The following is a 15956-nucleotide window of genomic DNA, read 5'->3' as shown; positions in this document are numbered from 1 at the left end:
AAGGACACAGTATACAGTATATACATATGAGATGAGTAATGCGAGATGTGTAAACATTCTTAAAATGACATTATCAAAGTGACTAGTGTTCCATTTATTAAAGTGGCCAATGATATCAAGTCTGAAGGTAGGCAGCCGCCTCTCTGTGCTCATGGTGGCTGTTTAACAATCTGATGGCCTTGAGATAGAAGCTGTTTTTCAATCTCTCGGTCTCAGCTTTGATGGACCTGTACTGACCTCGCCTTCTGGAAAACGCAGAAATAAAAATATAATTAATGCCTTACCTTTGACAAGCTTCTTTTCTTGGCACTCCAATATGTCCATGTATTTGGCGCGTTTGATCCAGAAAAACACTGGTTCTAACTTGCGCAACGTGACTACAAAATATCTCAAAAGTTACCTGTAAACTTTGCCGAAATATTTCAAACTACTTTTGTAATACAACTTTAGGTATTTTTTTGCGTAAATAATCTATAAAATTGATGACGGGATGATCTGTGTTCAATACAGGAAGAAAACAACCTGTAGCATGCTTTCTGGTCACGCGCTTCTATCTAACAGTACACTTCAAGTGACCCTCGTTCAAGATGGCCATACTTCTTCATTACACAAAGGAATAACCTCAACCAATTTCTAAAGACTGTTGACATCCAGTGGAAGCGATGAGAACTGCAGGAAGGTCCCTTAGAAATCTGGAGTTCTAATGAAAACCCATTGAAAAGAGAGTGACCTAAAAAAAAAAGAAATCTGAATGTCCTCTGGGTTTCGCCTGCCAAATAAGTTCTGTTATACTCACAGACATGATTCAAACAGTTTTAGAAACTTCAGAGTGTTTTCTATCCAAATCTACTAATATGCATATCTTATCTTCTGAGGATGAGTAGCAGGCAGTTGAATTTGGGCAAGCATTTCATCCGGACGTGAAAATACTGCCCAGAAAGACACCTGTAATCGCTGCCAATGTGCTTTTACAAAGTATTGACTCAGGAGTGTGAATACTTACAGTGCCAGTCAAAAGTTTGGACACACCTACTCATTCAAGGACTTTTCTTAATTTTTACTATATTCTACATTGTATAATAATAGTGAAGACTTCCACCATGAAATAACACATATGGGATCATGTAGTAACCAAAAAGTGTTAAACAAATCAAAATACATTTTATATTTCAAATTCTTTGACTTGATGACAGTTTTGCACACTCTTGGCATTCTCTCGACCAGCTTCATGAGGTAGTCACCTGGAATGCATTTAAATTAACAGGTGTGCCTTGTTAAAAGTACATTTGTGGAACTCATGCCCTTCTTAGAGCATTGGAGCCAATCAGTTGTGTTGTGACAAGGTAGGGGTGGTATACAGAAGATAGCCCTTTTTGGTAAAAGACCATATTATGCCAAGAACAGCTCAAATAAACAAAGAGAAACGACTGTCCATCATTACATTAAGACATGAAGGTCAGTCAATCTGGAAAATTTCAAGAACTGAGCGCAGTCTCAAGTCAAATCAAATTGTATTTGTCACATGAACCGAATACAATAGGTATAGATAGACCTTTTTTTTACAAGCCCTTAACCAACAATGCAGTTTTAGGTTTAAAAAATTAATTAATTAAAGAGCAGCAGTAAAATAACTGTACCGAGGCTATCTATATACAGGGGGTACCGGTACAGAGTCAATGTGTGAGGGCACAGGTTAGTTAAGGTAATATTTAAAGGCACATTTAAAGTGACTATGCATAATTAATAAACAGAGAGTGGCAGCATGGTATAGGGGGAGGGTGTCTTTGACCATTTTTAGGGCCTTCCTCTTACACCGCCTGGTATAGAGGTCCTGGATGGCAGGAAGCTTGGCCGCAGTGATGTACTGGGCCGTACGCACTACCCTCCGTAGTGCCTTGCGGTCGGAGGCCGAGCAGTTGCCATACAAGTCAGTGATGCAACCAGTGCTCTCGATTGGCCAGCTGTAGAACATTTTGAGGATCGGAGGACCCATGTCACATCTTTTCAGTCTCCTGAGGGGAATAGGTTTTGTCGTGCCCTCTTCCCAACTGTTTTGGTGTGCTTGGACCATGTTAGTTTGTTGGTGATGTGGACACCAAGGATCTTGAATCTCTCAACCTGCTCCACTGCAGCCCCGTCGATGAGAATGGGGGTGTGCTCGGTCCTTTTTTTCCTGTAGTCCACAATCATCTTCTTTGTCTTGATGACCTTGAGGGAGAGGTTGTTGTCCTGGCACCACACAGCCAGGTCTCTGACCTCCTCCCTATAGGCTGTCTCGTCGTTGGCGGTGATCAGGCCTACCACTGTTGTGTCATCGGCAAATGTAATGATGGTGTTGGAGTCGTACCTGGCTGTGCAGTCATGAGTGAACAGGGAGTACAGGAGGGGACGCACCTCTGGCCCCTTTGTTGAGGATCAGCGTGGCGGATTTGTTCTTACTTACTCTTACCACCTGGAGGCAGCCCGTCAGGAAGTCCAGGATCCAGTTGCAGAGGCAGGTGTTTAGTCCCAGGGTCCTTAGCTTATTGATAAGCTTTGAGGGCACTATGGTGAGCTATAGTCAATGGATAGCATTCTCAGATAGGTGTTCCTTTTGTCCAGATGGGAAAGGGCATTGTGGAGTGTGCTTTTCTTTCAAAAACAAGGACATTTCTACGTGACCCCAAACTTTTGAACAGTAGTGTATATGTTTTCGCTGTTTCTTCTTTGTTATGGGGTCAAAAAGATTGGAGAAGTGGTTAATCCATACATCTCCATTTTGGATTGATAGTTCTTCATGTTGTTGTTTAGTGTGTTCCAATATTCCCAGAAGTGGTTAGAATCTATGGATTCTTCAATTACATTGAGCTGATTTCTGACTTGCTGTTCTTTGTTTTTCCTTAGTTTATTTCTGTACTCTTTGTGTTTCACCATGGTGAAGGCATGGGCTCAGGTTCTCTTTCTCTGTGTTTTTGGTTGAATAGGTTTCTCAATTTCTTCCTTAGGTTTTTGCATTCTTCATCAAACCCTTTTCATCGTTATTAATTTTCTTAGGTTGTCTGATTGAAATGTTTAGATTTGATAAAGGAAGCAGAGAGGTCAAATATACTGATTAGGCTTCCTACAGCCAAGTTTCCACCTTCACTATTGCAGTGAAACATCTTGTCAAGGAAGTTGTCTAAAAGGAATCTGTTGTTGGCTAATTGTTTTGTGGTAGATTTCTACACTACTTTCCTTCCATCTACAGCATTTCTTAATAGTATCCAGTTTGTTCAGCTTTTATACCACGTGATTGAGTATTGCTCTGTTCAAGTAGGCTGTGATTTTGCTGTGATCTGATAAGGGTGTCAGTGGGCTGACAGTGAAAGGCTCTGAGAGACTCTGGGTTGAGGTCATTGATAAAGGATTCTACAGTACTGCTGCAAGAGATGAGCTGTAGGTGTACCACCACAGCAGTCCCCTCGAAGCCTACCATTGACGATGTACAGACCCAGCGTGCGACAGAGCTGCTTTTTGTTGTTGTTGTTTGTTTTTTAAAAGTTGTGCCTAGGGGGCCATATTGGGGAGTGTATTGCTGTCACCTTCAGGTAGGTGTGTCCCCCTGCATGCTAAGGGTGTCAGGTTCTGGCGTTTAGTTTGCAACAGACTAGTACATGTCCCTAGGTCTGGAAATGATTGATCTCCCCTTCTAGGATGAAGAAGCTGTCTTCATTGAAGTATGGGGATTCTTGTGGGGGGATATAGTTAGCATACAGGAAGACATTTTTCTATGCTGAGATGATTTCCTTGTTTATTTTCGTCTGTATTTCCAATTTCTTTGGTGAGGTCTGTGTTCCTGCTCTTTAGCCCAAAGGCAGATGAACTCTCTCTGTCTCTCTCTCTCTCTCTGTCTCTATCTCAGTCTCTCTCTCTCTCTCTGTTTTCAGGTCAAATCTAATAGGGCAGTAACTAGTAGGACTCGCTGAGCGTGTGTCTGTGCATGTGTGTGTGTCTGTGCATGTGTGTGTGCTTGAGTGTGTGTATGTGAACTATAATTGCCTCTGTATTGCATAACCTGCTGAAGGCTGAACCCAATGGCCCTCCTCATTAAACATATAGAGGAAAGGCTTACGCAAGACCTTCACTCTTTCCCCATGTTAACAAAGACCGTAATAATAACATGACGTAACATTGCACAATATTACTGCACTGTAGTTAAACACGGCTATAAAGAAGCTCATGGATTTACATCCATCATCAAAGATGTTATAATTCAGAATTGCAATAATGGTAATATGATGATATGGTACAGTACATTATTGTATGGTACTGAATGGCTGAGGTAGAGGAGGAGGACATTGAATAGTGTATGACCGTAATGAAAAATTGGCGTTATAGATCTTGCCATAAATTACCATATTCATATTATGAGTTGACCGTATTCATAGGACTGCATCATGTGGTGTCTCCAGAGCACGGGTCAACCAACTTGTATTGTTAATATTCACTTGTTAATATTCACTCTCTAATAGCACCATCCCCCTCCTCGTTTCCTCTCTCTCTCTCTCTCTCTCTCTCTCTCTCTCTCTCTCTCTCTCTCTCTCTCCCTCCCTCCCTCTTCCCCTTCTCCTCTTTTTCTCTCTCAGCTCTTGAAGAAGAAGGGAGCAACATCTTTCCTGCAGAGGCTGGAGAGGTGTGGTCCAGTTACGGTTGCTGTGCAGCTGAGGGTAAGTATTAACCAGTAGCACAACAATGGACCAAACCAGAACCATAATAACCCAAGCACTTTACCCAGTAGGGATCCTAACCCTAATCCTAACACTCACCTCAATCCAAACACTAAAGTCATTCAATTTCTTTAGCTGACCCTGACCCTGGCTGCATGGAGTGCACTATTTTCCTCTGGTGAAACACAATGCACGCTATAGGGAATATGGTGCCATTTTGGATGCAACCCATGACCCATATCTCTGAACCACAACCAAGTACAACGGAAGTCTATAAAATGTGGTATTAATTTGTAGTTGATCCATTTGAAACAACACTATTCATTTTGATGGATCTCTGCCCCACAAGTGTAAAACAAAGGCAGATCGCGTTCCAATGTCCACACCACTAAATCCAATGTGATGTGATTGTGGCTTAACATGGAAGTAGCTTTAGTGTGAGTGATGGTTGGTGGTTTGAATGAGGGCAGTGTGCTCCCTGCAGGCAGGAGTTGTGGTCTTACAAGGAATGGAGAGAAGGAGAGGGGAGAAGGAGAGAGGAGAGAAGGTGAGGGTGGGCTGAAGAATAACGCTGTATCCACCCAAGCATAAAGCCCTCTGAATGTATGAATGAACAATGAACAATGGGCTGTGTGTGTGTGTGTGTGTGTGTGTGTGTGTGTGTGTGTGTGTGTGTGTGTGTGTGTGTGTGTGTGTGTGTGTGTGTGTGTGCAAGTTTCTGACGTCACGACTCTCGGTACAGTAGCCTACTCACACACATTTACAGTGGAGAGCCATGTCATTAGGGAGTGGTAAGAAGCATGATGGAGTGGCACCAGTGTATATCTGAGAAACACACTCTGACACCCTCTCACAGCCTTAGTCATGACAGGTATTTGTATTGCTGGTCCCTACAGAGACAACACACCCTAACCAATCAGACCCTTCATCACACACATGACGTGACGTCACTCCTCACTCACTGTTGGCTTGGCGACCGTTGACCACATGTAAGGAAACCTGGCCATATAACCCCCCCCCCCCCCCCCCCCCCCCTATGTATCCAGTTAAATCCAGTCTCAAGAGCTCCACGCAGAGTGCTGTACACCGAGGACTAGGCCTACATGTCTCTCTATAGGCCATAAAGTATAGCATGATACGGTTGAGGAACTTTCCCAGTTTGAGAAACTGTCCCAGGTCAAAGAACTAGCCCAGATTGAGGAACTAGCCCAGGTTGAGGAACTGGCCCACGTTGAGGAACTAACCCAGGTTGAGGAACCAGCCCAGATTGATGAAATAACCCAGGTTGATGAGCTAACCGAGATTGAGGTATTAGCCCAGGTTGAGGAACTAACATGGGTTGAGGAACTAGCCTAGGTTGAGGAACCAGGTCAGGTTGAGGAACTAACCCAGGTTGAGTAACTATCCCAGGTTGAGGAATTTATACCAGGTTGAGAAATTAACATAGGTTGAGGAACAAGCCCAGGATGAGGAATTTATACCAGGTTGAGAAACTAACCCAGGTTGAGGAACTATCCTAAGTTGAAGAACTGGCCCAGGATGAGGAACTGGCGCAGCATGAGGAACTGGCTAAGGATGAGAAACTGGCCCAGGTTGAGGAACTAGCCCAGGTTGATGACCTAACCCAGAATGAGGAACTGGCTGAGGTAGAGGAACTGGCCCAGGTAGAGGAACTGGCCGAAGTTGAGGAGCTGGCCAAGTGTGAGGAATGGGCCGAGGTTGAGGAACTAGCCCAGGTTGAGGAACTGGCCCAAGTTGAGGAATATATACCAGGTTGAGCAACTAGCCCAGGTTGAGGAACTGGCCCTCCAGAGCAGCGGTTCCCATGGTACGAACTTCTTTTAGTTCGTACCGCTTCAAACATTCAACCTCCAGCTGGGTACCCCCTCTAGCACCAAGGTCAGGGCACTCTCAAATGTTGTTTTTTTGCCATCACTGTAAGCCTGCCACACATACACTATACGATACATGTATTCAACATAGGACCAGGTCTCTTATATGACCAGGTCACAAATAATAATGTAATAATAATCAATAATGTTGCTCTTTATTTAGCCATCTTACATATAAAACCTTATTTGGTAATCAAAAATTGTGTATAACTCACCACAGGTTAATGAGAAGGGTGTGCTTGAAAGGAAGAACATAACTCTGCAATGTTGGGTTGTATTGGAGAGTCTCAGTCTTAAATAATTTCCCACACCCACCCTGTGCCTTTATTTAGTTTTCATGCTAGTGAGGGCAAAGAATCCACTCTTGCATATGTACATGGTTTCGAAGCGCATCAGTCTTCACAGCGTGATTTGCCAATGCAAGAAACTGAGTGCAGCCCTATCCAGAAATCTGGCAGTGGCTTCTGATTAAATTACATTTTCACAGAACCGCTTCTTCCAATTTTGATGAGGCTCTCTTGTTCAGATATTGGTAATTGGACTGGAGGCAGGGCACGAAAGGGATAACGAATCCAGTTGTTTGTGTCGTCTGTTTCGGGAAAATACCTGCATAATTGCGCACCCAGCTCATTCAGGTGTTTCGCTACATAACATTTGACATTGTCCGTAAGCATGAGTTCATTTGCATACAACAAATCATACAATGATGGAAAGACCTGTGTGTTGTCCTTGTTAATGCAGACTGAAAAGAGCTCCAATTTCTTAATCATAGCCTCAAATTTGTCCCGCACATTGAATATTAACTCAGCAAAAAAGAAACACCCCTTTTCAGGACCCTGTCTGTCAAAGATAATTCGTGAAAATCGAAACAACTTCACAGATCTTCATTGTAAAGGGTTTAAACACTGTTTCCCATGCTTATTCAATGAACCATAAATAATTAATGAACATGCACCTGTGGAACGGTGTTTAAGACACTAACAGCTTACAGACGGTAGGCAATTATGGTCACAGTTATGAAAACTTAGGACACTAAAGAAGCCTTTCTACTGACTCTGAAAAACACCAAAAGAAAGATGCCCAGGGTCACTGCTCATCTGCGTGAACGTGCCTTAGGCATGCTGCAAGGAGGCATGAGGACTGCAGATGTGGCCATGTCCGTACTGTGAGACGCCTAAGACATCACTACAGGGAGAAAGGATGGACAGCTGATCTTCCTTGCAGTGGCAGACCACGTGTAACAACACCTGCACAGGACCGGTACACCTGAACATCACACTGGGACAGGTACAGGATGGCAACAACAACTGCCTGAGTTACACCAAGAACGCACTATCCCTCCATCAGTGCTCAGACTGTCCGCAATAGGCTGAGAGAGGCTGGACTGAGGGCTTGTAGGCCTGTTGTAAGGCAGTTCCTCACCAGGCATCACCGGCAACAACGTCGCCTATGGGCACAAACCCACCGTCGCTGGACCAGACAGGAATGGCAAAAGTGCTCTTCATTGACGAGTCGCGGACATCCTCCTCCCTCATGTGGTACCCTTCCTGCAGACTCATCCTGACATGACCCTCCAGCATTACCATACCACCAGCCATACTGCTCGTTCTGTGCGTGATTTCCTGCAAGACAGGAATGTCAGTGCTCAGCCAAGGCCAGCGAAGAGCCTGGATCTCAAACCCATTGAGCACGTCTGGGACCTTTTGGATCGGAGGGTGAGGGCTAGGGCCATTCCCCCCAGAAATGTCCAGGAACTTGCAGGTCCCTTGGTGGAAGAGTGGGGTAATATCTCACCGCAAGAAACTGGCAAATCTGGTGCAGTCCATGAGGAAGAGATGCATTGCAGTACTTAATGCAGCTGGTGGCCACACCAGATACTGACTTTACTTTTGATTTTAACCCCCCCCCCCCCCCCTTTGTTCAGGGAGACATTATTACATTTCTGTTCGTCACATGTTTGTGGAACTTGTTCAGTTTATGTCTCAGTTGTTTAATCTTATGTTCATGCAAATATTTACACATGTTAATTAAGTTTGTTGAAAATAAACGCAGTTGACAGTGAGAGGACGTTTCTTTTTTTGCTGAGTTTAGTTGTGGTGAGTCCCTGTAATCCTAGATTCAGATCATTCAGGTGAGAAAAAACATCACCCAGATAGGCCAGTCGTGTGAGAAACTCATCATCATGCAAGTGGTCAGACAAGTGAAAATGATGGTCAGAACTTTAAACTCTCTCAATTCAACAAAAACGCTTGTAAAAGCGTTACATGGTTGCTGACCATATCGTTGCATAATGCAGACAATACACAAGAGTTCCTTGGCCTTGCTTTAATAACAAAATAACAATTTTCACTGTAGTGTCCAAAATGTATTTCAATCTGTCAGGCATTCCCTTGGCAGTAAGAGCCTCTCGGTGGATGCTGCAGTGTAACCAAGTGGTGTCGGGGGCAACTGCTTGCACGCGCGTTACCACTCCACTATGTCTCTCTGTCATGGCTTTTGCGCCATCAGTACAGGAACCAACACATCTTGACCACTGAAGTCCATTTGATGTCACAAAACTGTCCAGGGCTTTAAAAATATCCTCTCCTGTTGTCCTGGTTTCCAGTGGTTTGCAGAAGAGGATGTCTTCCTTAATTGACACCCATAAATGCAAGGGACATATACCAGGAGCTGTGCCAGGCCCGCCATGTCTGTTGATTCATCCAGCTGTAACGCATATAATTCACTGGCTTGTATGCAAAGCAGTAATTGTTTCAAAACACCTCCTGCCATGTCACTGATGTGTTGTGAAACAGTGTTGTTTGATGAAATCATTGTCTGTATAGTTTTTTTTGGCCTTTTCCCCCAGTATTTTCCCAGCCATATTCGCGGTAGCAGGGAGAGTTAAGTCTTCCACAATTGCATGGGTCTTGCCTGTACTAGCCACTCAGTAGCTCAGCATATAAGACGCTTCTAGCCTTCTATCTGTTGCTTTTACACGTCTTACTACTCGAAAGTCGTCTTTATTCTCGCTCAAAAAACTCCTGTGGCTGATTTTTCAAAATGTCATGTTTAATTTCTAAATGTCTGTGCAAGAGTGAAGGTTTCCTGCAAAAGAGTAACAGTTAATGTGATTGGATGTTAATTATTTGACTAGGCTTCCTGCATTTGACATTGTGTTGTTATTTCGCTCAACACTAGATGTTCTCATTTTATTTTGGGCAGAGAAATGAGACCACTCAGGCAAGAAAAAAACCTCACCCAAATGTACAGCCCCGTTGGAAAATATAAATCTACTGTTTGAAAATAATATTTTTTGTTGAAAAATGTGAATCACATTTTTATTTGGCGCATTCCGTGTACCCCTGGGGGAATACCTGATCTAGACGGATAAATGGAACCATGTTGCCATGAAGCTGATACCAACACCAGTGCTGTGTTGATGTGGCAAGGGAGTGAAGAATTGGGTCAACTCAAATGCTTAAGGAACATGAATTTTAACAGGAAACAATCTCTCTCTCCCTCTATCTCTCCATCTCTCCCCCCTCACCCCTCCTCCTTTCAGAACTCTTTGTCAGATGTGGTCAGTAAGCTACAGGCGTGTACCCCTCACTTTGTGGAGTGTGTGCGCCCCAACAGCAGGTGCACGGCGGACTGCTTTGACAGTTTCCACGTGTCTACCCAGCTGCAGTACGTAGGGGTGCTGGAGATGGTCCGGATGATCCGCTATGGCTACCCTGTACGCCTGCCCTTCAACGGCTTCCTCACCAGGTAGGTGGCACAATACATTACAGGCTGCTCCTGTTGAACTAGACATAGTACAAAATATATTACAATGATCCATAATGGATTGATCTTGGCCTCTGTGGTGTGATTCCATTTAGGCCCCTATCCGATCTCTTTAGATCTCTAAACAACTGGGATTGGGAAATTGTCTGAAAATCGGAATAAATTTGATAGTTGAAAACAAGATGGTTATGGGTCCACCTTGCCTTGCAATAGGACTTGGGTAGCTTCCATTATATGCTTCCACCTATCCAATCTTTACAGATCTGTGAAGACTAAAGGGGTAGTGGCTAGGGGAAGGGGCTATGGGCTGAAATGGAACCAGACCTGTGAGTGTGATGGGTCACTGTGGCCTCTGTGTAGGGGTCTGTGTGATAGGGGGGATGGAAGCACCATAGGGAAGATCTTAAAGACTCTGCCTTCTCTCTGCCTTCTCTCTGCCTTCTCACTTCAAATGGGCCTTTTACGGCACACATTTTACTGTTGCTGGGTTCCCCCCCACACAAACACTCATGCACACACGCACACAGACACACAATGGTCAGGTGGAAGTCATCTACTTAATGGTTCTTCAGGTCTGTGTGACCTGGACAGAATTACAGTCAATCTTTACATAGAGACAACATGTCTCTCTCGCTCTCTCTGGCTCTGGCTCTTTCATAGCTAACTGACAGGTCACTGTGATCCTTAATGTAGCAAGCACAAAGTGGTCTCAATCAACAACACTAATCTCATAAAGGATGTCTTGAGGAGATGGGAAACAAGTGTGTGTGTGTGGGATGGGTGCAGTGTTCGTTTTGTCGACAATAACTATGATGAAAAACACTCATCAACTACCTCTTTTTCCTGATGAAAATGTATGACGATAACGAGACGAGATGCATTAGTAGAGAGAATGATTTATTTCAGCATTTATGTCGTTCATCACATTCCAGTGGGTCAGAAGTATACATACATTCAATTAGTATTTGGTAACATTGCCTTTAAATTGTTTAACTTGGGTCAAACGTTTTGGGTAGCCTTCCACAAGCTCTCCACAACAAGTTGGGTGAATTTCATCCCATTCCACCTGACAGAGCTGTTGTAACTGAGTCAGGTTTGTAGGCCTCCTTGCTCGCGCACACTTATTCAGTTCTGCCCACAAATTCTCTATAGGATTGAGGTCAGGGCTTTGTGATGGCCACTCCAATACCTTGACTTTGCTGTCCTTAAGCCATTTTGCCACAACTTTGGAAGTGTGCGTATGGTCATTGTCCATTTGGAAGACCCATTTGCGACCAAGCTTTAACTTTCTGACTGATGTTCATTCAATATATCCATATAATTTTCCTTCCTCGGGATGCCATCTATTTTGTGAAGTGCACCAGTCCCTCCAGCAGCAAAGCACCCCCACAATATGATGCTGCCATCCCCGTGCTTCACGGTTGGGATGCTGTTCCTCGGCTTGCTAGCCTCCCCATTTTTCCTCCAAACATAACAATGGTCATTATGGCCAAACAGTTCTATTTTTGTTTCATCAGATAAGAGGACATTTCTCCAAAAAGTACGATCTTTGTGAACATTTTTTATGGCGGTTTTGGAGCAGTGGCTTCTTCCTTGCTGAGTGGCCTTTCAGGTTATGTCGATATAGGACTTGTTTTACTGTGGATATAGATACTTTTGTACCTGTTTCCTCCAGCATCTTCACAGGGTCCTTTGCTGTTGTTCTGGGATTGATTTGCACTTTTCGCACCAAAGTACAATCATCTCTTGGAGACAGAATGTGTCTCCTTCCTGAGCGGTATGACGGCTGCATGGTCCCATGGTGTTTATAGTTGTGTACTATTGTTTGTACAGATGAACGTGTTACCCACAGGCGTTTGGAAATTGCTCCCAAGGATGAAACAGACTTGTGGAGGTCTATAATTTATTTTCTGAGGTCTTGGCTGATTTATTTTGATTTTCCCATGATGTCAAGCAAAGAGGCACCGAGTTTGAAGGTAGGTCTTGAAATACATCCACAGGTACACCTGCAATTGACTCAAGTGATGTCAATTAGCCTATCAGAAGCTTCTAAAGCCATGACATCGTTTTCTGGAATTTTCCAGGCTGTTTAAAGGCACAGTCAACTTAGTGTATGTAAACTTCTGACCCACTGGTATTGTGATACAGTGATTTATAAGTGAAATAATCTGTCTGTAAACAATTGTTGGAAAAATTACTTGTGTCATGCACAAAGTAGATGTCCTAACCGACTTGCCAAAACTATAGTTTGCTAAACTTCTTAGGGCTGCAATCCCGTTAACGGGATCGATATGACAACAGCCATTGAACGTGCAGGGCACCATATTCAAAACAACAGACATCTCATAATGAATATTCTTCAAACATACATGTATCTTCTACCGTTTTAAAGGAAATCTTGTTGTTAATCCCACCACAGTGTCTGATTTCAAATAGTCTTTAGCGAAAGCACCACAAATTATTATGTTAGGTCACCACCAACTCACAGAAATATTCAGCCATTTTTCCAGCCAAAGAGAGGTGTCACAAAAAGCACAAATAGAGATAAAATGAATCACTAACCTTTGATGCTCTTTATCAGATGACAATCATAGGACTTCGTGTTACACAATACATGTATGTTTTGTTTGATAAAGTTCATATTTATATAAAAAAAATCTCAGTATACATTGGCGCGTCACGTTCACTAGTTCCAAAAACATCATGTGATATTGTAGAGAGCCACATAATTTTACAGAAATACTCATTTCAATGTCGATAAATACAATTGTTAGACATGGAAATATAGATATTCCTCTCCTTAATGCAACCGCTGTGTCAGATTTTTTTTTTTACTTTACGGGAAAAAGCAAACCATGCAATAATCTGAGACGGCGCTCAGAAAATAAATACAATTATCCGCCATGTTGGAGTCAACAGAAATCAGAATTCGCATTATAAATATTCCCTTACCTTTGACGATCTTCATCAGAATGCACTACCAGGAATCCTAGTTCCACAATAAATGCTTGATTTGTTCGATAATGTCTATTATTTATGTCCAAATAGCTACTTTTGTAAGCGTGTTTAGTACACAAATCCAAACGCTCGTGCAGGTCCATCCGAACGTTGGACGAAAACTTCAAAAAGTTATATTACAGGTCGAAGAAACTTGTCAAACTAAGTATAGAATCAATCTTTAGGATGTTGTTATCATAAATCTTCAATGAAGTTCCAACCGTAAAATTCCTATGTCTGTAGAGAAGCCATCGAACACAGGTCACTATCATGTGAAATGCGCATGATCAGGACCTGGCTCTCTGCCAGACCACTGACTCAAAGAGCTCCCATCTGGCTCCACAACACAGTAATAGCCTCATTCAAGTTTCTAATCATGGTCGACATCTAGTGGAAGCCCTAGGAAGTGCAACTTTATCCATATCCCACTCTATTCAATAGGGGCTGGGTTGAAAATCGACCAACCTCAGATTTTCCACTTCCTGTTTCGATTTCTTCTCAGGTTGTTGCCTGCCATATGCGTCCTGTTATACTCACAGACATCATTCAAACAGTTTTAGAAACTTCAGAGTGTTTTCTATCCAATACTAATAACTATATGCATATATTAGCAACTGGGACTGAGGAGCAGGCCGTTGACTCTGGGCACCTCTGGGCACCTTTCATCCAAGCTACTCAATACTGCCCCTGCAGCCATAAGAAGCAAGAAATGTGTTGAGTGGTTGAAAAATTAGTTTTAATGACTCCAACCTAAGTGTATGTAAACTTCCAACTTCAACTGTATATATGTTAATTATGACTGGCATTCGTTAAATAAAATGTTGCCATCTAAGGTATGCTAAATAATAGCAGGCCTAGTTGTACAAGTCTATCTGAACGGGTGTGCCTTGTAAAAAGTCAATTTGTGGAATTTCTTTCCTTCTCAATGCGATTGAGGCAATCAGTTATGTTATGATAAGGTACAGTAGGGGTGGTATACAGAAGATAGCACTATTTGGTAAATGACCAAGTCCATATTATGGCAAGAACACCTCAAATAAGCAAAGAGAAATGACAGTCCATCATTACTTTAAGACCTGAAGGTCAGTCAATGCGGAACATTTTAAGAACTTTGAAAGGTTCTTCAAGTGCAGTCGCAAAAACCATCAAGCGCTATGATGAAACTGGCTCTCATGAGGACCACCACAGGAAAGGAAGACCCCGAGATACCTCTGCTGCAGAGGATAAGTTCATTACAGTTACCAGCCTCAGAAATTGCAGCCCAAATAATTGCTTCACAGAGTTCAAGTAACAGAAACATGTCAACATCAACTGTTCAGAGGAGACTGCGTGAATCAGGTCTTCATGGTCGATTTTCTGCAAAGAAACCACTACTAAAGGACACCAATAATAAGAAGAGACTTGCTTTGGCCAAGAAACACGAGCAAGGGACATTACGCTGGTAGAAATTTGTCCTTCGGTCTGATTAGATTTTTGGTTCCAACTACTGTGTCTTTGTGAGACTCAGAGTATGTGAATGGATTATCTCCCCATGTGCGGTTCCCACCATGAAGCATGGAGGAGGAGGTGTGGAGGTGCTTTGCTGGTGACACTCTGTCATGTATTTAGATTTAAAGGTACACTTAACTTAGTGGGACTATCATTTGTTTTTGAACAGGACAATAACACAAAACATCTCCAGGCTGTGTAAGAGCTATTTGACCAAGAAGGAGAGTGATGCAGTGCTTAAAGTGTTTAACACTTTTTTGGTTACTACATGATTCCATAATGTGTTATTTCATATTTTTGATGTCTTCACTATTATTCTACACTGTAGAAAAGAGTCAAAATAAAGAAAAACACTTGAATGAGTAGGTGTTCTAAAACTTCTGCCATCCGACTCATCCCAAACCCATCTCAATTTGTTTGAGGTCAGAGGATTGTGGGGGCCAGGTCATCTGATGCAGAACTCCATCAATCTCCGTTTTAGTAAAATAGCCCTTACACAGCCTGGAGGTGTGTTGGATCATTGTCCTGTGAAAACAAATGACAGTCCAACTAAGCCCAAACCAGATGGAACGGCGTGTCGCTACAAAATGCTGTGGTAGCCATGAATTTTTATTAAATCGCAGACAGTGTCACCAGCAAAGCACCCCCACACCATATCACCTCCTCCTTCATGTTTTACAGTTGGAAATACACATGCTGAGATCATCCTTTCATCCCCCCATGTCTCAAAAAGACAGCGGTTGGAACCAAAAATCTCAAATTTGGACTCCAGACCAAAGGACAAATTTCCACCGGTCTAATGTCCATTGCTCGTGTTTCTTGGCCCAAGCAAGTCTCTTCTTCTTATTGGTGTCCTTTAGTAGTGGTTGCTTTGAAGCAATTCGACCATGAAGGCCTGACTCACACAGTCTCCTCTGATCAGTTGATGTTGAGATGTGTCTGTTACTTGAACTCTGTGAAGCATTTATTTGGGCTGCAATTTCTGAGGCTGGTCGCTCTAATGAACTTATGCTCTGCAGCAGAGGCAACTCTGGGTCTTCCATTCCTGTGGTGTTCCTCGTGAGAGCCAGTTTTATCATAACACTTGATTGATTTTGTGACTGCAAGTAATGATGGACTGTCGTTT

At 43.0% G+C, this 15956-nt stretch overlaps 1 protein-coding gene across 7 annotated transcripts in view; it reads left to right on the top strand.

Moving 5' to 3' along the window:
• The window catches only part of LOC110502073 (unconventional myosin-XVI), a 236116-nt gene that overhangs the window by 171647 nt on the left and 48513 nt on the right, over positions 1-15956 (top strand). For all 7 annotated transcript variants that reach the window (XM_036958970.2, XM_036958966.2, XM_036958972.2 and 4 more), the window contains 2 exons: positions 4605-4685; positions 10122-10327. In XM_036958970.2, the coding sequence (XP_036814865.1) occupies positions 4605-4685; positions 10122-10327 (287 nt within the window). The remainder of the gene's footprint in view (positions 1-4604; positions 4686-10121; positions 10328-15956) is intronic.

The sequence above is a fragment of the Oncorhynchus mykiss genome, chromosome 22, assembly GCF_057628025.1.
Source record: "Oncorhynchus mykiss isolate SJ-2025 chromosome 22, ASM5762802v1, whole genome shotgun sequence".
NCBI lineage: Eukaryota > Metazoa > Chordata > Actinopteri > Salmoniformes > Salmonidae > Oncorhynchus > Oncorhynchus mykiss.
The sequence above is the reverse complement of the archived record's forward strand: the minus strand, read 5'-3'. Positions and strand labels throughout refer to the sequence as shown.